Consider the following 21980-nt stretch of genomic DNA (forward strand, 5'->3'; position numbering starts at 1 on the left):
CTTCTCTGCCCTCCCGGGCCACAGCAGAAAGCTTGACTGGAAGAGGAGCAACCGGGACTAGAACCCGGTGCTATGGGATACCAGCACCACAGGCGGAGGATTAACCAAGTGAGCCACGGCACTGGCCCCAAAAGATGATTTTCAGAAATGCTTTGTTGAACGTATACACAAAACCTCAGAATTATCCATAAGTAAATGAGATAATGACTGTAAATATTTTTAACATAGAAGCAATGAATTCTCAGAGCACGTAAACCATCATTTAAATAGCTGATGATAAAGAATATACATTATTCCATTTTCTCCTCATAGCTTTGTAATAGGAAGGACAGACATTTAAATATTTCTACTTTCTTTTTACAGTGAAGAGGAAAATGAGGCCCATAGGAAACAAGTGACTCACTGGATCAAGATAACCCTTCTGGTACATGTCAGAGCAGGTGTCCATCCAAGGTTCTTTTCCTGTCTAATCAGGTACTTTATTCATTATACCAGGGCCTGTTGTAGTTATCATTTCTTTTCTTTTTTTAAAATACTTATGCCCACTAAATATGTCTTGGGAAGTTTGGTTGAAATGTAACATTTAATTTTTTTAAAGATTTATTTATTTATTTGAAAGAGTTACACACAGAGAGAAAGAAACAGAGAGGGGCCAGCATTGTGGCATAGTGGGTAAAGCCACAGACTGCTGTGCCAGCGTCCCACATGGGTGCAGGTTCTAATGCTGGCTGCTCCGCTTCCGGTATAGCTCCCTGCTTATGCGCCTGGGAAAGCAGTGGAAGATAGCCCAAGTACTTATAACCCACACCCATGTGGGAGACTGGGGAGAAGTTCCCAGCTCCTGGTTTTGGATCAGTCCAGTTCTGGCCGGTGTGGGCCATTTAGGAAGTGAACCAGCAGATGGAAGATCTTGTACTCTCTTGCTCTCTCTGCCTCTGCCTTTCTGTAGCTCTACCTTTCAAGTAAATAAATAAATCTTTAAAAAAAAAACAAAAAAAAAGAGAGAGAGAGGGATCTTCCATCTCTGGTTCATTCCACAAATGGCTGCAACAAAGCCAGGAGCTTCTTTCGGGTCTCCCACGTGGGTGCAGGGGCCATCTTGTCTTGCTTTCCTAGCACACTAGCAAGGAGTTCAATTGGAATTGAAGCAGCTCCCATATGGGAAGCCAGCATCACAAGCAGCAGCTTTATCCGCTGTGCCACAGCATAGACCTCATAATGTTTAATTTTTATTTATTTATTTGGAAGAGTTACAAACAGGCAGAGCAGAAAGAGAGGTCTTCCATCTGCTGGTTCACTCCCCAAATGGCTGCAATGGCCAGCTGCGCTGATATGAAACCAGGAGCCAGGAGCTTCTTCTGGGTCTCCCATGCAGGTGCAGGGGCCCAAGAACTTGGGCCATCTTCTACTGCTTTCCCGGGCTATAGCAGAGAGCTGGATCTGAAGTGGAGCAGCCTGGACTTGAGCCAGTGCCCATATGGGATGCTGGCACTGCAGGCAGCAGCATTACTTGCTACACCACAGCGCCCCCGAAGAATAATCTTTAATGATATAAAATAACGTTCACAGTGTATTCCTTAATAGGAAAATTTATAAAATATATGATTTCATTTTTATGTGAACTTAGATTTAAGCACAAAGAAAAGACTTGAAAAGATACACCATGAAATGTTAACTGAGAATTGAGCCTGTTGTGGCACAGCAGGTTAAGTGCCCTCCTGTGATACTGGCATCCCATATGAGTGTGTGTCAAGTCCCGGCTGCTCCATTTCCAATCCAGCTCCCTGCCAGTGTTCCTGGGAGAGCAAGGGAAGATGACCCAAGTGCTTGGGCCCCTGCACCCACATCAGAGACCCTACTGGAGTTCCAGGCTCTTGGCTTCATCCTGGCCAAGTCATGGCCATTGCGACCATTTGGGGAGTGAACCAGCAGATCAAAGATCTCTTTGTCTGTGTGTCTCCCTCTTTCTCTATAACTCTGCCTTTCAAATACATAAGTTTTTAAAAAATAAATGTTTACTGAGTTTTTGTTTTATTTCTTGTTTTTGTTTGAGAGGCAGAGACCCAGAGAAAGAAGAATAAGCAAAATAAGCAGAGGGGAGGGAGAGTGCTCCCATCCACTGATCACTCCCCAAATGCTTATAACTGTGGGGTTAGGCTGGGCTGAAGCCAGGACCCAGGAATGTAATCCAGTCTGTTTAGATGGGACAAAACTGATTACTTGAGCCATCACCACTGCCTCCCAGAGCTGGACTCAGTCCCAGGGCATGTATCAAACCCAGGACTCCAGTATGGAAGAGGGAGGCTTAATCAGCTTCTCAACCACTGAGTCAAATGCCTTCCCCTGCTGAGGTTTTCTGAGTAGTGGGTAAAAGAAAGTCTGTATTGAAGAGTCTAAAAAGACATAACTACTACTTGTATATTTATTCTCCATTTAGAAAAAATTTTAGATTGTATAATTTATGGAAAGTATGGTGTACAGGCTGGCGCTGCAGCTCACTAGGCTAATCCTCCGCCTAGCGGCGCCGGCACACCGGGTTCTAGTCCCAGTTGGGGCGCCAGATTCTGTCCCGGTTGCCCCTCTTCCAGGCCAGCTCTCTGCTGTGGCCAGGGAGTGCAGTGGAGGATGGCCCAGGTGCTTGGGCCCTGCACCCCATGGGAGACCAGGAAAAGCACCTGGCTCCTGGCTCCTGCCACTGGATCAGCGCGGTGCGCCGGCCGCAGCGCGCTGGCCGCGGCGGCCATTGGAGGGTGAACCAACGGCAAAGGAAGACCTTTCTCTCTGTCTCTCTCTCTCACTGTCCACTCTGCCTGTCAAAAATAAATAAATAAATAAATAAATATAAAATAAAATTAAAAAAAAGGGAAAAAAAAGAGGAAAGTATGGTGTACATTAATGTAGTGAAAACGCCACCTTAGATTGTCATCGGTTCCTGCATACAGTGTGCCTGAGAATTATTACATTGGAAAGCTTTAACGGCAGTGAACTTTTTGTGGAAGGGACTCTGGCTTTTTAAACTTTGAATCAACAACACCAAGCACAGTGCCCTGTATATGATATTAAGAAATGGTTACTAAAGAGAAAATGAACTAACATTATTTGGGCTGCTGTTGCCTTTAAAAACTGAAATGGAATGGCCAGTTCTGTGACTTGGTGGATTGAGCCATTGCCTGCACTCGGCATCCCATATGGGTGCCAGTTTGATTCCCAGCTGCTTCTCTAACAATCCAGCTTCCTTTTTATGGGCTGGAAAAACAGTGGAAGACGGCCCAAGTGCTTGGGCCCCTGTCTCCCATGCAGGAGACCCAGAAGAAGCTCCTGACTCCTCCCTCCTGGCTTCTGTCTGGCCCAGTTCCAACCACTGCAGCTGTTTCAGGAGTAAACCAGTGTATAGAAGATTCTCTCTCTGTAGCTCTGCCTTTCAAATAAAAAATAAATCTTTAGGGGCCGGCGCTGTGGCGTAGCGGGTTAATTCTGGCCTGAAGCGCCGGCATCCCGTATGGGCGCCGATTCTAGTTCCGGCTGCTCCTCTTCCAATCCAGCTCTTTGCTATGGCCTGGGATAGCAGTAGAAGATGGCCCAAGAGCTTGGGCCCCTACACTGCGTGGGAGACCCAGAAGAAGCTCCTGGATCCTGGCTTCGGATCGGCCAGCTCCGGCAGTTGCAGCCACCTGGGGAGTGAACCAGTGGATGGAAGACCTCTCTCTCTATCTCTACCTCTCTCTGTAACTCTGTCTTTCAAATAAATAAAATAAATCTCATTTGGGGAGTGAACCAACGGAAGGAAGACCTTTCTCTCTGTCTCTCTTTCTCACTGTCTATAACTCTACCTGTCAAATAAAGAAAAGGGGGGGGGGGGGACACTGAAAAGAAATGTAGCCTTCCGGGAGTGCAGTGGAGGATGGCCCGAGTGCTTGGGCCCTGCACCCTATGGGAGACCAGGAGAAGCACTTGGCTCCTGCCATCAGATCAGCGCGGTGCGCCGGCCGCAGCGCGCTGGCCGCGGCGGCCATTGGAGGGTGAACCAACGGCAAAGGAAGACCTTTCTCTCTCTCTCTCTCTCTCTCACTGTCCACTCTGCCTGTCAAAAAAAAAAAAAAAAGAATTATGGAAAAAAAAAAAAAAGAAATGTAGCCTTGATAAGAAATAGGATTCTGAGAGACGAAAAGCTATATTATTAGTGAGTTCTTTTGGAATTTTCTCTCAATAAGCTCTTTTATTCCAAGAATAATATTTGAAAGGCATAATTTAATCAGCACTGGTTGCTGTCTTGCCAATATAAGGTATCTTTTTGGGGGAGGTGTGGAGGGGAGAGAGAAAGTTATTAAGAGTTGAAACACAATTCTAGCTAGAGAAAGCAAATGCAATGATTGTGAAATTAGATGGCAAGCCGTCAGAGACTGTAGGCAGGTCACAATAACAGAAGCTCAGGAGGTAGAGTCGGGGGGATTATAAGAGGATAAGAGATGAAGGAAGAGGTTAGTGGAGGGAAGCTAAGTCCTGATGTAACATATTATGAAGTTGTGTGTTTTTTAAAAATATTTATTTATTTATTTAAAAGCTAGAGCTACAGAGAGAGAGGTAGCGACACAGAGAGAAAGAGATCTTTTGTCCTCTGCTTCACTATCCAGGTGGCTGCAACAGCCAGGGCTGGACGAGGCTGAAACCAGGAGCCAGGAACTCTCTCTGGGTCTCCCATGTGGGTACTGGGAAGCTGGATCTGAAGCAGAGTGGTGGGGCTCGATCCAGTGCTCCAGTGTGGGATGCCACCATTGCAAGCAGCGGCTCACCCCACAGCACAGACCCCTGAAGTTTTGCATTAAACTGGGAATAATGGGGATCCATTGGAGGGTGCTTAATGGATAAGTGATGAGGTTCAATTTGCATTTTAGAAAAATTACTATAGTTGTTGATTTTTAAAAAGTGAAAGAAATTGCCTTTTTGTAAGTTACTTGTTTTTGTATTTCAGTCCTATCATGGTAGTAACATTAACAATAAGAACTATTATCTAGAGAGTGCTTGGTGTGGAATGCCGTCTCTCTGACTAGAATGTGAACGCTTTCAGGAAGAGAGTGCCATTTTATTCATTGTTAGTAACTAGTGCCAAAGCACAGTGTGTTGCATGTAGTAGTACCCAATTAATATTTACTAGTTTGATTTAAATATTAGCCAAATGTCATTTTTAAACCTTTTTGTTTTTTTTTTCCAGGAGAAACATGAACCAGAAGCTGTTGAAGTTGGAGAACTTGCTACAATTGCACTGTATTTGTAGGCAGCTGCATATCCTGGGTCAAAAAAGACCATTATCTCAGCGGAGACATGGGTTTTCCTCTGCTTACCTAGTGGGCACAGCACAGCCGTACGCCTGGCCCAGGCAGAGACACCTGCTCATCAGGACTGCTTTATCGCAGTATAGGTTACTAGTAACAAAAAAGGTAGTTACAGGTTTCTCTCGCTTCTTGTAGTCCTTGTTCTGAGATGACAGTGGCTGGATCTACTGAGGAATCCATTTGGAGAACGTTGTGTACTAAGGAATCCTTATTTTTTTTTTAATTTTTAAGATTTATTTATTATTTTAAAGGCAAAGTTACAAAGAGGCAGAGGCAGAGAGACAGAGAGAGGTCCTCCATCCTCTGGTTCACTCCCCAAACAGCTGCAATGGCCAGGACTGGGCTGATCTGAAGCCAGGAGCCAGGAGCTTCTTCCAGGTCTTGGGCCATCTTCTACTGCTTTCCCAACCACAGCAGAGAGCTAAATCAGAAATGGAGCAGCCAGGACTGGAACCAGCACCCATATGGGATGCCAGTACTGCAGGCTCTGCCTTTACCCACTATGGCACAGGGGCCAGCCACAGGAATCTTTATTTCTTTGTTTTAAGATATGTTTACTTATTTGAAAGTCAGAATTCGAGAGAGAAAGAGAGAGAGAGCAAGCGAGCGAGCGAGCCTGAGCGCAAGCTTCTGTCTGCTGGTTCACTCCCAGAGAGAGAGAGAGTGAGCTTCCGTCTGCTGGTTCACTCCCCAAGTGGCCGCAACAGCTAGGGCTGAGCCAGACCGAAGATTCCAGGAGATTCCTCCAGGTTTCTCACGTGGGTACAGGGGCCCTAGTACTTGGGCCATCTTCCCTTGCTTTCCCATGCTCATTAGCAGAGAGCTGGATCAGAAGTGAAACAGCCAGGACTCGAACTTGTGCCCATATGGGATGCCAACTCTGCAAATGGCAGATTAACCTGCTGCACCACAGCGCCTGCCCCCAAGAATCTTTATTTTTTAACGTTATATTCCAGGCAAGAGATCTTTGTGAGGAAGAAATGTTCTGATTAGATGTTTGGTGATGCTGTTTGGTTTGATTACTTGAAAATCAGTGTCTAACACTGAATGCAGGATGCAGGATTTTTATTTTAGTCTAAGGTTTAACTACTATGGGAATGTTTCTTAAAGAGTAGCCATGATTATGATAAATATTCCAGAATAAATATAAATTATCATTTAAAATGTGTTTATTCTTTCTTGTTTATATCTCTCATCTTTTTAATAGGAAAAAAGACCATGGAAATCTCAGTTATCTTTAACAAAATCCAGAAAAGAAATAGAAGTATGGATTGGAATGACTGTTGAGGAGCTGGCCAGAGCAATGGAAAAAGATATAGGTAAGGCATATGATTTTACAAGAGAAAATGTGGGAATATGGAGGACCTGAATTTTATTTGCAATGAGATTAAGATATTCAAGAATAAAAAAATAGATTGTTGCTTTAAGAACATGTTGTCTCAATATTTTTCAGTTTAGATCTTAAGTCCTAATAGTTTCTTGATTCTGCCAAATGTGGTTCTCTGATTTTGCTTCTAATAAAAATGGGAAGATTTTCTTATCTAAGTTGAACTTTTTTTCTGAGAAATGTTGTAAACTATGGTAATTAGTCCAAAGAGTGTTTTTGGACCAAGGGGCTATACTTACATTCATTTTCTTGGTTTTCCTCTAATTTTCTCATTTCCTTTTTTTCACTCATTTTGACGCTATCTGTAAGACCAACAAAGATGTATTTGTAGTAATAACTACCTTTTTTAAAATGTTTGTTTATTTTTAGCTATATGAAAGAGTAACAGAGAGAGAAAAAAAATATCTTCCATTTGCTGGTTCACTTCTCATATGCATGCAACAGCCGAGGCTGGGCCAGGCTAAAGCCAGGAGCCTGGAACTCAATTCTGGTTTCCCACATGTGTGGCAGGAGCTTAAGTACTTGAGCCACCAGTGGTGCGATCCAGGGTGTGCTTTAGCAGGAAACTGGAATTGGAAGCAAAGCTGGATTGAAAACAAGCTTTCTGGTATTGGGATGTGAGTGTACCAAGCAGCATCTTAGCTGCTGCGCTGTATATCCCACCCTAGATTTTGTGATTATTTTTTAAGTGGAAAACTTTAAGAGAATAAATGGATATGGCTACATCATTTGAAATTTTTTCAAGGAAATCTACATTGGTACAATTGTAGAAATAATATTGGTGCAGATGTTTGGTGCAGTGGTTAAGATACCTCTTGTGATGCTTGCATCCCATATGAGAGTGCCTGGATTTGAGTCCTGACTCTGCCCCAGTTGTAGCCTCCTGCTTATGCACACCCCAGGAAGCAGCAGGTGATGCCTGAAGTAGTTGGGTCCCTATCAATACCAGTAGGAAATTCAGATTTAGTACCAGCTCGACTTCAGCCTGGCCCAGTCCTGGTTGTTGCAGAAATTTAGAGAGAGGACCAGCAGATGGGAGATCTCTGTCTCTGTCTCTCTGTCACTCTGCCTTCAAATAAATAAATACATCTTTAACAAAATAGCTTGAGGGACAGGCATTTAGCCCAGTGGTTAAATTGCTGTTTTATACCCATAACACATATTGAAGCATCCAGTTTGTGTCCTGGCTGCTCTGCATCCAGTCTAGCTTCCTGCTAATGACCATTCTAAGAAGCAATGGGTGATTGCTAAAGAAGTCCCTTAGGACTGGTGTTGTGGTACAGCCAGTGAAGCTGCTGTCTGCAATGCTGGTATCCCATATGTATGCCAGTTCAATTCCCAGCTCCACTTCCATCCAACTCCCTCTAATGCACCTGGGAAAGCAGTGGAGAGAGTGCTTGGGCCCCTGCAGTCCACAAGGAAGACCCGATGAAGTTCAGGTTCCTGGATTTGGGCTGGTCCAGCACTGACCATTGTGGACATATGGGGAGTAAACCAGCAAATGGAAGATCTCTGTCTCTTCCTTTATCCCTATAACTCTGCCTTTAAAAAAGGGGGCGGGAAGAGGGGCTGGCGCTGTGGCATAGTGGGCTAAGCCTCTGCCTGCCATGCCGGCATCCCATATAGGCACCAGTTCTAGTCTCGGCTGCTCGTCTTCTGATCCAACTCTGCTATGGCCTGGGAAAGCAGTGGAAGATGGCCCAAGTGCTTGGGTCCCTGCAACTGAGTAAGAGACCCAGAAGAAGCTCCTAGCTCTTGGCTTCAGATCAGCTCGCCTCCAACCACGGCAGCCATTTGGGGACTGAACCAATGGACGGAGGACCTCTCTGTCTGTCTCTACCTCTCTCTCTAACTCTACCTCTCAAATAAATAAATAAATGCTTTTTTTAAAAATCCTTCAATGCTTAAAAAAAACCCACACAAGTAATAAAAAAAAAAAAAAGCAGTCTCCCGCATGAGACATCTAGATTAAGATAAACCATGAACCATAATGGGATTATTTCTACCATGAAAATTGAGAGATGTTGTAAGTTAGGGATGTGTGTGTGTGTGTGTGTGTGTGTGTGGTGTTGAGGGGAGAGCTTAGTTATAAACTCTCACCAGCACACTACTGAGTAGAATGTTCTTTTAGTTTAATACTTTATTTATCTTGTGGTAGGGTCTAGACTAGAGCTCTCATGAAACATAACTGAAAAATAACTTTGGAGAATATTAAGTATTTTGGAAGCCTTGAGGTCTTGAAATAAATAATTGTGAGGTGCTTAGGACATTAGTGGTGACCATTTCTACATTATCATCACAGATACATTTCTTTATTATCCACAGGGAAATTGACTAAGATTATAATGGAACACATTAAAATTGGAGAATAAGTATTTTTCTTGTATTTCAGAACATTTTAGGTACCCTAAGTAGATACATAAAATAATAAAATATGTATGTATATATTCTGAGATACTGTATATGTGTGTGTATAAATTTTCCATTATTCATTGATTCTGTATTTAAAAATTCATCTTCTGGCTAAAATGTTGTTTTCACTCGAAATTCAATAATCAGGGTGTTTTTTTGGTTATTTTTGAGTTTGTACAAGGTGATGAAATTTTGAGTTACCCAAGGCCCTGTTTCCAGCTGAGGTTGATCTAGGTGATGCTGTACCTTATTTTTGCTCTTACACTGTAATGCCCCCCCTTTAATATGTATTTATTTATTTGAAAGGCAGAGTTAGAGAGAAAGAGGGAGAGACAGAGAGACATCTTCCATCCACTGGTTCTTTCCCCATGTGGCCTCAGTGGCCAGAGCTGGGGCAGTCTGAAGCCTGGAACCAAGAGCTTCATCTGGGTCTCCTGTGTGGGAGGGTTTGGGCCATCTTCAGCTGCTTTCCCAGGTGCATTAGCAGGGAGCTGGATTGGAAATGGAGCAGCTGGGACTCGAATGGGCACCCAAATGGGATACTGGTGCTGTAAGCAGTGGCTTTACCTGCTATACCAAGACATTGACCCTACAAATGCCCTTTTTATGGTAATATATTACCACATTTTATGAGCTTTTGTGCTTATCATCGGTGATTTTACTGTTTAAAATGGTCTCTCATTGTAGTGCTGAAGTGCTGGGTTCCTAAGAGCAAGAACACAATGATGTGCCTTTCATAGAAAATACTTTGATAAGCGTGTTCAGGCTTTGGTTGTAGTGCTACTGGCTGTGAATTCAATGTTCATGAATCAACTTTATACAAGTATATTTTATAACATGTGTTGCACCTGTAATAAAATAAGATTATATATAAATCAATTGATGAATTGTTTGAAATGTTAGACTTGTAGGAACCTAACGCTGTATTTCTGCTGAGAGCAAAGATTGGGTATTTGCTAATAAAGTATTTGTGATAACTTCATAGAATATATTCAAATAACAAGAATTTTTGTATATTCACCTATATTAAGATATACATGATGTATGTGGCTAAGTTTTCAAGAAATGGACTAAATGTGTATAACATGCAATTTAATGTTTTATTGATGATTCAGATGGTTTAGGAGGTACATAAATATTCACATATTTATGAATATGCAGAAATGTCATTATGGTACATCGCATTATAGGTTTTTTTGGCTTATTTGTGATTTGTTAACATTATAAAAACAACTTATATACTTATTCCTCTGCTTGAGTGTACTGTATAGACTTTTATTAATAGAGGTTTCTTCCATTAGCATTTAGTTAATGATCTTGCAAAGTTTTATTTCATTCCCATCAGATTATGTGTATGAAGCTTTATTGAACACTGCCATTGATGTAGACTCCCTGGAAGCAGACTCACATTTAGAAGAAGTCTGGATCAAAGAAGTGATTAAGAAGGCTGGGATGAAGTTGAAATGGAGCAAATTAAAACAGGACAAAGTGAGAGAAAATAAGGATGCGGTAAGAAGGTAAAACCCATATATGCTGGGGAAGAGAAACCACATAATTTTATAAATAATTTTTAGTGGAAAGATGTGCCTTTAAAAAAAATCAGTTCTTTTTTTAGAAATTAAAATGATGTGTGGGTGTAGGTAAACTTTTCTTCAAAATGCCTAAAGCATCAGAAAGTATATTTAGGTTATAAAAACTCTGAGTTATTTTTCAGAGTTTGCTGAATATATATGTTGATCTAAAATGTTAAATTTGATCCAGTACTGGTCATTGTTAAGATGCCAGCTGTAGATAGGCAGTCATTTACTATTCTGTTGTTATTACGTGTACAGAAAAGAAAATAGTTGCAGCTAATGAAAGCTGAATGTTGGATTTTATCGTTGATGGTAACTCACAAGATAACTGTGAACCATTTACAGGTTATAAAGTGTTTTTGATATTTAAGAAATGAAACTCCTTTGCTATCAATTGTAGGCCTCAGGCAGATGCAGCTTTATTAACCCCAAGGTCCCCAGTTGTTACTATAATGGGCCATGTTGATCATGGGAAAACGACGTTACTTGACAAACTTCGAAAAACTCAAGTGGCAGCAATGGAAGCTGGAGGCATCACTCAGCACATTGGTGCCTTTCTTGGTATGAATACAAATTACCTTCAACATACTTGGGAACCCCACTTAGTATTTTCTTAAACCAAACATCAGTATGAAATATACAAATTCAAAGTAAAGCAAAGGCTAAAGCTTAAAACCAATGGATTGATGAAATGTATAGAGCAATTATTTTGTATTTTCTTTAAGAAAAACATCGTGTTACTTTTTTTATTCTAGTTCATTCTTAGTTTGGTTTAATAAGCCTAATGGTTTTCATTAGTCAATGAATTATGTTTATAAAACCTCCAATACTAGGTTTTGATAATGTTCTACTAATAATTAAATAATGGCCCCCATTTTCTGAGCACTTAGCTTGTGCTGCACACCTTGCATACTTATCCTCGCAGCAGTGTCATGAGATAGGTATCCATATGCTTACTTATGGAGGATAAGGAGGCTGGGAATTCTTCAGGTCGAGTAACTTTCCAAACTACATGGCTAATAAGTGGCAGAGTCAGAATTTAAACCCAAGGTTGTTGGATTCAAATTATAAGCTATTAGCTGTATACTAAAGTGCCTTCTGTGGCTCAAGGTAGTTGTGGAGCCTTGGTGTGCAGATGGTGCCTGTGCAACTGTTGATCTGTTCTGTCTGCAGAACAGCTGTCAGTACATTTAGGAAAGTTGTTACAGGCTGGAAATACAAAGAGTGTTAGCTTGAAATTATTTCATGGAAAGAAGACCCTGAAGTTTTCACTGGTGTTTGATAATTTTTCATTATGAGATAATAATCTGTGTTGTTCTGATTAAAATTAATGCAAGAAATGAAATGTTCAAAATTGTCAAATATATTCATTCAAACTAAGGGTCCTTGGTATTCTTGGATTTCTCTTTCCACAGTCACCATGCCTTCTGGGGAAAAGATTACCTTTCTTGATACTCCAGGACATGCTGCCTTTTCAGCAATGAGAGCCAGAGGTGCTCGGGTCACTGACATCATTGTATTGGTTGTAGCTGCAGATGATGGGGTGATGAAACAAACTGTAGAATCTATTCAGCATGCCAAAGATGCTCAAGGTACAGTGCAGCTGCCTTATGTGTATCAGGAAGTTCCTTTTCTTTTTCTTTTTAAAGACTCAACTTTGATGATTTCTTTCTTTTTTTTTTTAAGATTTATTTATTTTATTTGAAAATCAGAGTTAGAGAGAGGAGGGAAAGAGAGAGAGAGAAAGAGAGAGAGTCTTCCACCCACTGGTTCACTCCCCAATTGGCCGCAGCGGCCAGAGCTGCGCCAATCTGAAGCCAAGAGCCAGGAGCTTCCTACAGGTTTCCCACGCAGTGCAGGGGCCCAAGGACTTGGGCCATCTTCTACTGCTTACCCAGGCCATAGCAGAGAGCTAGACCGGAAGTGGAGCAGCTGAGTCTCGAACCTGTACTCATATGGGATGCCTGAATGCCGGTGCTTCAGGCCAGGGCATTAACCCGCTGCACTACAGTGTAGACCCCTCCTTTTCGTTCTTAAGGACCTACTAGCATTTGCATTTCTTGGGCTGTTTACATGTAGCTCATTTACTCTTCATTGCAGTCCCGAATTATTATATGCATTTTATAGATAAGCCTCAATGACAATTAAATTGTTTTCCCATAGACTTACAACTAATAGGAGGAGACTTGGGCCTTGTAACCACAAGCATAGTCTTTCCCCTACTAAGGCTTTTGTTTTAAACTTTCTGTCATGGAAAATTTAAACAGATAGCAAAAGTAAGAATAGATGGGGGCATTTTGCCTAGCAGTTAAGATGCCTGTGGCCCACATCATAGTACCTGTTTTGAATTTCAACTCCTTATTTCAAATTCTGCTTATTCAAACCCTAGGAAGCTTGGGTGATGTCAGGTCCCTGACATGTACATGGGAGACTCGGGCTGAATTTCTGGACCCCAACTTTGCGCTGTTCTAGTCCCTGCCATTATGGATATTTGAGAAGTAAACCAGTAGATGAAGCTCTTTTTCTCTGTCTGTGACTTTCTCTGCCTCTCAAATTTAAGTAGGAAAAAAAAAAAAAAGAAAAGAATAGTGAACTCATTTACTTATCAGCTAAATCATTAGAATTTGCATAGTGATGCTATTCTGTTATTTGTTTATTATCTGGAATTCTTCTCTAGAGAGAAACTTCTTCATCTGCTGTAAATAAGTTTTTATTTGATGAAGTATATAAAATGGAAACTTGTAGAAAGTCATTGGGCTGCCTTCTCTCTTATTTATTTGTAGTAAAAGCAGGTGTTTGGTGCAGTGATTAATATGCTGACATTCCAGCTTCCTGCTAGAGTGCAACCCAGCTCAAGTAGCTGGGTCCGTGCTGCCCAGGTGGGAAACCCAGAGAGAGTTCTGAGTTCTTGGCCTCAGCCTGGCCCAGGCCCAGCTACTGTGGGCATTTGGAAAGTAAACTAGTAGATGGAAGATCTCTGTCTTTCTGCCTCTGTCTACATCTTTCTGTTTCTCTGTCTTTCAAATAAGTAAAAATAAAGAAAAATTTTCAAAAAATTGTGATGACTAACAACACACACATATTCTGTATATTCATTGTCTCTTAAAATAGAGTAGATCATATTTCTCAGAAGTGTGCTAGCAAGGGAGAAAAAAATGATTAAGAATCACTGATCTTGTCCAATTCTTTGATTTTTTTAAAAAAAGATTTATTTATTTATTTGAAAGTCACAGACAGAAAGAGAGAGGCAGAAAGAGAGAGGTCTTCCATCCACTGGTTCACTCCCTAATTGTCTGCAATGGCTGGAGCAGTGCCAATCTGAAGCCAGGAGCCAGGAGCTTCCTCCAGGTCTCCCTCGTGGGTACAGGGGCCCAAGGACTTCGACCATCCTCCCCTGCTTTCCCAGGCCATAGCAGAGAGCTGGATCGGAAGTGGAGCTGCCAGGATTTGAACCAGCGCCCATATGGGACGCCGGCACTGCAGGCGGCAGCTTTACCCACTATGCCACAGCGCCAACCTCTCTTTGACCTTAGAATATGAAAACTAAGACACAGTCTCAGCCAGTACTCTACCAATACAGTTGTTCTGCTAATCTACAACTTGTCTGCCTTTAGAATTTGGATCTTCCAGGTTCCAGTGTTACTCTCCCTTTATAATTCTTCAAAAACTTTTAATTCTTCAAAAAATAAAAAACCTGTTATATGTTATGCTCTTAATGATTCTATAGTGATTCTAGAAATAAGTGGAAGAAAGGGAATGATTTTAGGCAATACATGGCAGAAGCAGACAGGAATAAATTTACTAGGGATTGCGTAACAAAGTAGTTGGTTGAGATGGAATAAATTTATATTATGCTTTTTATACTTATTCTCTTGGTCCCCATTAAGTTGCAGTTTGTAAACATATACTGTTTCACAGTAGTAAATTGTGAGTTATAAAGCTTTTCTTGGTAACTTTTTCAATTTATATTCCTTTAATAACCTAAGAAAATTGCAGAGATGCTGAAACTCAACCAGATACTTATCTCCTAGAATTTTGTGTGATATATTTAACAAGAAGGTATGTCTAGGGGCCAGCACTGTGGCATAACTGGTAAAGCCACCACTGGCAGCGCCGACATACCATATAAACACCAGTTTGAGTCCTGACTGCTCCACTTCTGATCTAGCTCTCTGCTATGGCCTGGGAAAGCAGTAGAAGATGGCTTAAGTCCTTGGGCCCCTGAACCCAGGTGGGAGACCCGGAAGAAGCTCCTGGTACCTGGCTTCGGATCAGCCCAGTTCTGGTGTTGCAGCCATTTGGGGAGTGAACCAGCAGATGGAAGACCTCTTTCTCTGCCTCTACCTCTCTGTAATTCTGCCTTTTAAATAAATAAATAAATCTTTAAAAAAAAAAAAAAAAGGTATGCCTAGTAATGACAAGGATATTACACGATTATTTGATTCAGTCATTAAGTAAATATTTGTTGAGAGCCTGCCATATGTTTTGTCACTGAGCTAGGTGTAAGAACAAAGAGTTGCTATAAATCTAAAAGAAAATTTGCAGTACTGATGCTTAGTTTCAAATCAGGATGAGATATGAGGTTTCACATAGAGCCAGGGAAGACGAATCAAATTAACTGATGGTATTGAATTAGGTCTTTTCTTGATTTTTTTAAAAATTTATTTTATTTATTTGAAAGAGTTAAAGAAAAAGAGGTAGAGACAGGGAGATGTCTTCCATGTGCTGGTTCACTCCCCAGATGGGTGCAATGGCCATAGCTGAGCCGATCTGAAGCCAAGAGCCAGGAGCTTCTTCCAGCTTCTTTCCTTCCACGTGGGTGCAAGGGCCTAAGGACTTGGGCCATCCTCTGCTGCTTTGGCAGGTGCATTATCAGGGAGCTGGGTCAGAAGTGGAGCAGCCAGGCCTTGAACCTGTACCCATATGGATGCTGGTGTCTCAGACCAGAGCTTTAACCCACTGTGCCACAGCAGCAGTCCCTTCTCAATTTTTTTTTCCCCCGAGATTACCTCCAGTGTAGTTACTGATCTTCCTTCATGCTTATTGACAGGCCTTTCTCAACCCAAAATATTTTTTAATCAATTATATTTCTGTCTTTATTTTTAAAAAGTTTTTTTTTTTTTTTTAGATTTATTTGAAGACAGAGTTACAGAGAGGCAAAGAGAAAGAGAGAGATCTTCCATTTACTGGTTCACTCCCCAAATAGCTTCAACGGCTGGAGCTGGCCCGATCCAAAGCCACGAGCCAGGAGCTTCTTCTGAGTCTCCCACTTGGGTGCAGGGGTCCAACGACTTGGGCCACCTTCTACTGCTTTCCCAGGCCATAGCAGAGAGCTGGATCAGAAGAGGAGCAGTCGGGACTAGAACTGGTGCTCATATGGGATGCTGGCGCTGCAGACAGCAGCTTTATCTGCTACGCTACAGTGCCAGCCCTCCCAAAATATTTCTTGGGTCACCTTTATGTGTCTATTTTTAATTCAGAACCTGCTTGTAACTATAATTTTAGTATCTTGCATCTGGTTTCCTTTTTTACATGTAGAGAACTGAGTGGGGTGGTATGACTCTAAAATGAGTCTTTAATGCCTTTTCTTAAAAAAGTGAATCCAGTGAGTGAAGAAAAAGCCAGAACACGTGTGTGTCTTTCATTGTGGAGCTGAACATACCATCGTTTGCTCTCTTCTTGACTCTTTCAGTTCCTATCGTCCTTGCCATAAACAAATGTGACAGAGCTGAGGCTGATCCTGAGAAAGTGAAAAAAGAGCTGCTGGCTTACGACCTGGTGTGTGAAGATTATGGAGGTGACGTTCAAGCAGTGCATGTCTCTGCACTGACGGTGAGTGTGGGCGCCTCAGAGACAGACGTGCCGGGCTAGGAAGGCTATGTATATGCACGTCGTGTATTGTACCTAAAGAACACTGCAAACCATCTGTTTATTAGAAGACAGAGGAAGAGGGAGAGATAAAGGGAGAGTGTGTGAGCACTTCTATCCTCTGGTTCACTCCTCAAGTGTCCACCATAGCCGGGGCTGGGATGGGCCAAATCTGGGAGCCAGGAACTCAATCTGTGTCTCCCAAGTAAATAGCAGGAACCTAGTCACCTGAGCCATCACTACTGGAGCCAGAACCAGGTATCAAGTCAAAGTATTACAATTTGGCATGTGGGTGTCTTAACAGCTAGACTAAATACCCACCCCGAAAAGAACGCTTTGACACACATTTTGTTTAAAAAAAAAAAAAAAAAAAAAAACTCCTTTGGGTGTTAGTGCTGGTGTCAGCATCTTGATTTGGCAGATTAGATTAGGCTCAGAGAGATCAGTTACCAGTTCACAGGTGCATAGTTGATCCAGGGGCAGTTGGGTCTAAACCTAATGTGTTTCCTTTTATTATGAGATATTGAGAATGAACAGAATAAGTGGTAAATGATATGGGTATACGGCCATAGTAGGCTAAAGAATGTTTTAAGCACAAATCAAATCCTGTTAGTAATAGAAAAAGTACATGTATTTCATGCCTTTTATAAATAAAAAGCATAGATGTCTTGGGGCATTTAAGAGATTTAAACTAATAAAAATTTCATTAATACAAAAATTAAGTATTTTAATTGATTTTGTTAACTAATTGGGACTGAATGTTTCTGTGAATTGAGTTGCTGTAAATTTTATGTTATTTATGATTAATTCCATTTTCTTTCAAATTACCAGTTATTCTTTCCTGAGTGTAAAACACCAAGGAAGTTCAATACTTTTCTTAAATCCGCATTTTCCAATTCTCTTATCTCTAAGGAGATTGCTGTTAAGCAATAATTTCCTCTTTTTTTCGTTCTTATATTTCACAGTTTATTCATAATGTTGACTTTCACTGATCATTCACTGAGGAATGGTGCTGTACTCCACTACTTTCCTCAGATTAGATTTGGCCCCCTCTAGGTCACTCTGGCTGGAGGTCTCAGACTTAAATAAGTCTTGCTTTTAAATAAATAAAAAAAAAATTTTGTTTCATGTTTTCATAAATGTGTTACCTGTATGGTGCTTAAAAATTATTCTTCCATTAATAAATCTTGCCTCTTTTCCTCTGGAATTTATAAAATGCTGCCATACTTTGTTATCCTTCCACTATACCTCAGTTATTATTTTACTCTGAAAGCCAGATTAAAATACTAGGAGACTCGACCACCTTTTCTGCCCAGGTACCATCCGATGAGTAGGTAGATGTAAAGCTGCTGAGGCAGATCTCTGGACGGGGCAGCGGTGATTGCCAGGGAACTGAGGAGTTGGGTGAGAGTGACAAGGAAGGAAGGTGAGGTCTTTTCCAAGGTACACGTGGAAGACTGCTTCATGCAATGAAGCAAATACAGCTCTGCTTTTTGGAGCAACATTTTGTAAACTGGAATGAATCTGAGGAATACTCATCAGGTTTTCTACAGTTCTCTGTTGTTTCAGATTCCATAATAACTGGGAGCAGTCTCTTAGCTAAACATAAGTCATTAAAGGGAAAAAAATATCTAATCTAACATCTTCATTTTGTGGCTAAGCAAAGGAGATAGAGGGGTGAAGTGATTTTTCAGGGCTGCATAGCTGAGTGGTTGCAGAATATGCCTTACAGCCTGGGCCAGTCAGTGCTTTTTCTTATTTAATAAGGGTAGGTATTGCTTGATTTACTCTACAAGATTCTTTAGTGAGTGAGGTGAGAATAAGATATGCAAGCTTGTTCAATTGGATAGAACTTAAAATATAAAGTAGCATCACTAAGAAAGAGGAAGAAATCACAATTGTATTGTTAAATGAAGGAGGTGGAAAATGTGTTTATGAAGGTATATTTTTTAACATTAAAATTGTTAAGGGGCTGGTGTTCAGGCATAGCAGGTAATGCTGCCTCCTGCAACACTAGCATTCCCTATGGGCACAGGCTTGAGTCCTGGCTGCTCCACTTGAATCCAGCTCCCTGCTAATACTCTTGGGAAAGCAGCAGAGGATAACCCAAGCCCCTGGTCCCTGCACATATTGGGGAGACTGGGAGGAAGCTCCTGACTTCAGCCTGGCCCAGCCCACTGTGGCCATTTAGGGAGTTAACCAGCAGATGGAACACGTCTGTCTGTCTCCTGATCTCACTCTCTAGCTCTGCCTTTCAAATAAATAAATCTTAAAAAAAAAAATTTATAGTATTGGAAAAGCAGAGAGAGAGATCTCCCATGTACTGGTTCACTTCCCAAATATTTGCAACAGCCAGGGATGAGCCAGGTGGAGGCCAAAAGCTGGGAACTTAATCCACATCACCCACATGGTGGCAGGGACTCAAGTACTTTCGCCATCACCTGCTGTTTCCCAGGGTGCTCATTGGCAGGAAGTTGGATAGGAGGTAGAGCCAGGACTCAAACCCTGGCACTTGCATATGGGATACGGGTATCACAAGCAGAGTCCTAACTGCTGTTTCAAATACCTTCCCGTATGAAGGAGTTTAGCAAGTATGGCCATCCTTTAAAAAAAACCAGCTTCTTGTCCCTTGTAAGATCTGTTCCTGGGTCAGGTTTTCTTGTTGATTCCTTCCCTTTCTCCCTTGCTTCCTTTTTTCCTGCCATCCTTTTCATACTTTTAGTGCTTAAAGAGAAAAGTATAATTAATGTTAAGGACCGTGACTTTCTGACCCTGGTATTTACATTTACAGATAACATTTATTAATGTATATTAACAACCTTTATTGTTGTGTTAAAGGGTGATAATCTGATGGCTCTGGCAGAAGCAACAATTGCGCTTGCAGAAATGTTAGAATTGAAAGCAGATCCCACTGGTCCAGTGGAAGGAACAGTAATAGAGTCTTTCACAGACAAAGGAAGAGGGTAGGACTGCTAAATGCTTGTTTTTTAAAATAATTTTATTCCAAGGTTTTATGATTTGATTGTATAACAGTATATTATTGTACTTATGGTTCAGAATGGTATTTTCAAAGCATTTGTTTTGATAAGTATATAATTGTAGTAGCAAACAGAACACAAAAATGCAGTTATTTAGTATCAGTGGACCATAGCAAGTGTCTATGATATATACATACAGGGCAGTATTATACAGCCTTTGAAGAAGAAGGAAATCCTGTCAGCAACATGAATGAACTTTTTTTTTTTAAGGTTTATTTATTTATTTGAAAGGCAGAGTTACAGAGAGGCAGAGGCAGAGAGAAAGAGAGGTCTTCCATCTACTGGTTCACTCTCCAATTGGCTGCAACGGCTGGCGCTGGCACCAATCCAAAGCCAGGAGCCCAGAGCTTCTGAGTCTCCCACGAGGGTGCAGGAGCCCAAGGACCTGGGCCATCTTCCACTGCTTTCTCAGGCCACAGCAGAGAGCTGGGTCAGAAGTAGAGCAGCCAGGACTCCAACTGGCGCCCATATAGGATGCGGGTACTGCAGGTGGTGGCTTTACCTGCTACACCACAGCACCAGCCTCCATGAATGAACTTTAGGACAACTAGTACTCATATTTAGATGACTTAAGTAGTTGAATTTGTTTGAAATTTTTTCTCCACTGATTTCCTTGAGTTGTTAAAAATCTCATACATAGACTAATATAAATTGGAGTGAGATATCACCTGTTGCATTTTAAGGTTTATAAATTCTTTATGACCTTTGCCACAAATATGTAGCATCTAGGAAGTTCTTTGAAATGCAGTTTTTCTTGAGTATTCTTACCTACCAGCAAGAGAGGTCTTCTTGTGTAACAGCTGTTCACAGCCTCTTAGCTGATGTGGAGAGTGAGATAGAAGGAAATTGGGATTCTGTCAGAACAGTCTACTCCCTGCTCCTTCCCTCAGCATAACCTTGCAAGAAATGTTTTGCTTTTTTGTGGCAAGAGAAACATAACATTAAATTTGTTATGTTACCTTTTTTAAATATACAATTTAGCACTGTTAAGTGTATTCACATTGTTCTACAACAGATTGCTAGGACTTCTTCATTTTCTAAACTCAAACTCTGAACCCATTAAAATGCACTGAGTTTTCCTCCCCAACCCCTAGCCTTTGGAAAGCACTTTTCTATTTTGTGTTTTGTGATTTTGCCTACTTTAGATACTTCATATGAGTGGAACCATATAGTATTTGTCCCTTGTGTCTGGTTTATTTTACTTAGTGTAAAGTCCTAAAGATTCACCCACACTGTGGCCTAAAACAGATTTCTTTCCTTCTTTTTTTAGGGCTGCATAGTATCCCTTGTTTGTAATACCACATTTTGCTTGGACAAAGTGTTCATTCATCCATTGATGGACCTTTGGGTTGCTTCCATCTCTTAACTATTATGAACAAATGTTTTATGGCATGAAAAACCGCTTAAGAAATTGAGAAGGGAATTAACCTTGTGTACACATATGGTTATATAGATCTCAAAACCTCATAGAAGTACCTCTGCTTTACTTCGTATAATGACATCCTGACGATGGCATGAAGAATATATACTTTTATTTTCATTTTAGTCCTGTTACTACAGCTATAATTCAAAGAGGAACTTTGAGAAAAGGCTCGATTCTGGTTGCTGGAAGAAGTTGGGCAAAAGTACGTTTAATGTTTGATGAAAATGGAAAAACAATCAATGAGGCGTATCCCAGCATGCCAGTGGGAATTATAGGCTGGAAAGACCTTCCTTCTGCAGGAGATGAAATTCTTGAAGTAGAATCTGAGGTACATCGAGCTTAATTTTCATGTATTAGGTATAATGATGTTAAATGTCAACCTCTAATGTTATGCCAAATAAGTCTTTTTGTTAACAAATAATTCTAGATTACAGAAGGCTGAGAGAGGGATCAGTCGTACCATTTTGTTTCATTTTTAATGTTTATATATTTTTAACCTACTTGAAAGGAAGAGTGACAGAGAGAGAGCATCAGTCTGTTGGTTCGCTCCCCAAATGGCCACAACAGCCAGGGTTGGGCCAGGCCAAAGCAAGGGGCCCAAAATTCCATCCTGGTCTCCCATGAGGGTGATAGGACCCAAGCACTTCAGCCATCATTTTTTTTTTTTTTAGTATTTATTTAATTTTGTTTTATTTTATTTTTTTTTAACTTGAAAGGCAGAGAGAAAGAGAGACAGAGAAACAGATCTACTATCTGCTGGTTCACGCCAAAATGCCCACAGTGGCCCCAGGGTGGGGACTGAAGCCGAGAGCTGGAATTCAGTCCAGGTCTCCCACAGGGGTGGCAGGGATCCAAGTTCTTGAGCCATCACCTGCTGCCTCCCAGGGTGCGCATTAGCAGGAAGCTGGAAGCAGAAATGGAGCTGGGACTTGAACCTAGGCACTCTGA

General features: G+C 41.3%; 1 protein-coding gene across 12 annotated transcripts in view; it reads left to right on the forward strand.

The window, feature by feature from the left end:
* MTIF2 (mitochondrial translational initiation factor 2) overlaps positions 1 to 21980 on the forward strand; it is a 44208-nt gene that overhangs the window by 14349 nt on the left and 7879 nt on the right. For 4 of the 12 annotated variants that reach the window (XM_070069096.1, XM_051842871.2, XM_051842870.2 and 1 more), the window contains exons 3-11: positions 364 to 474; positions 5210 to 5435; positions 6538 to 6649; positions 10475 to 10646; positions 11104 to 11264; positions 12119 to 12295; positions 16396 to 16535; positions 19410 to 19534; positions 21156 to 21360. In XM_070069096.1, coding sequence (XP_069925197.1) covers positions 5217 to 5435; positions 6538 to 6649; positions 10475 to 10646; positions 11104 to 11264; positions 12119 to 12295; positions 16396 to 16535; positions 19410 to 19534; positions 21156 to 21360 — 1311 coding nt within the window. In that variant the 5' untranslated portion in view covers positions 364 to 474; positions 5210 to 5216. The remainder of the gene's footprint in view (positions 1 to 363; positions 475 to 5209; positions 5436 to 6537; positions 6650 to 10474; positions 10647 to 11103; positions 11265 to 12118; positions 12296 to 16395; positions 16536 to 19409; positions 19535 to 21155; positions 21361 to 21980) is intronic. The other 8 variants (XM_051842874.2, XM_051842873.2, XM_070069097.1 and 5 more) reach the window with 4 other exon arrangements.

The sequence above is a fragment of the Oryctolagus cuniculus genome, chromosome 2 (assembly GCF_964237555.1).
Source record: "Oryctolagus cuniculus chromosome 2, mOryCun1.1, whole genome shotgun sequence".
Taxonomy (NCBI): Eukaryota; Metazoa; Chordata; class Mammalia; order Lagomorpha; family Leporidae; genus Oryctolagus; species Oryctolagus cuniculus.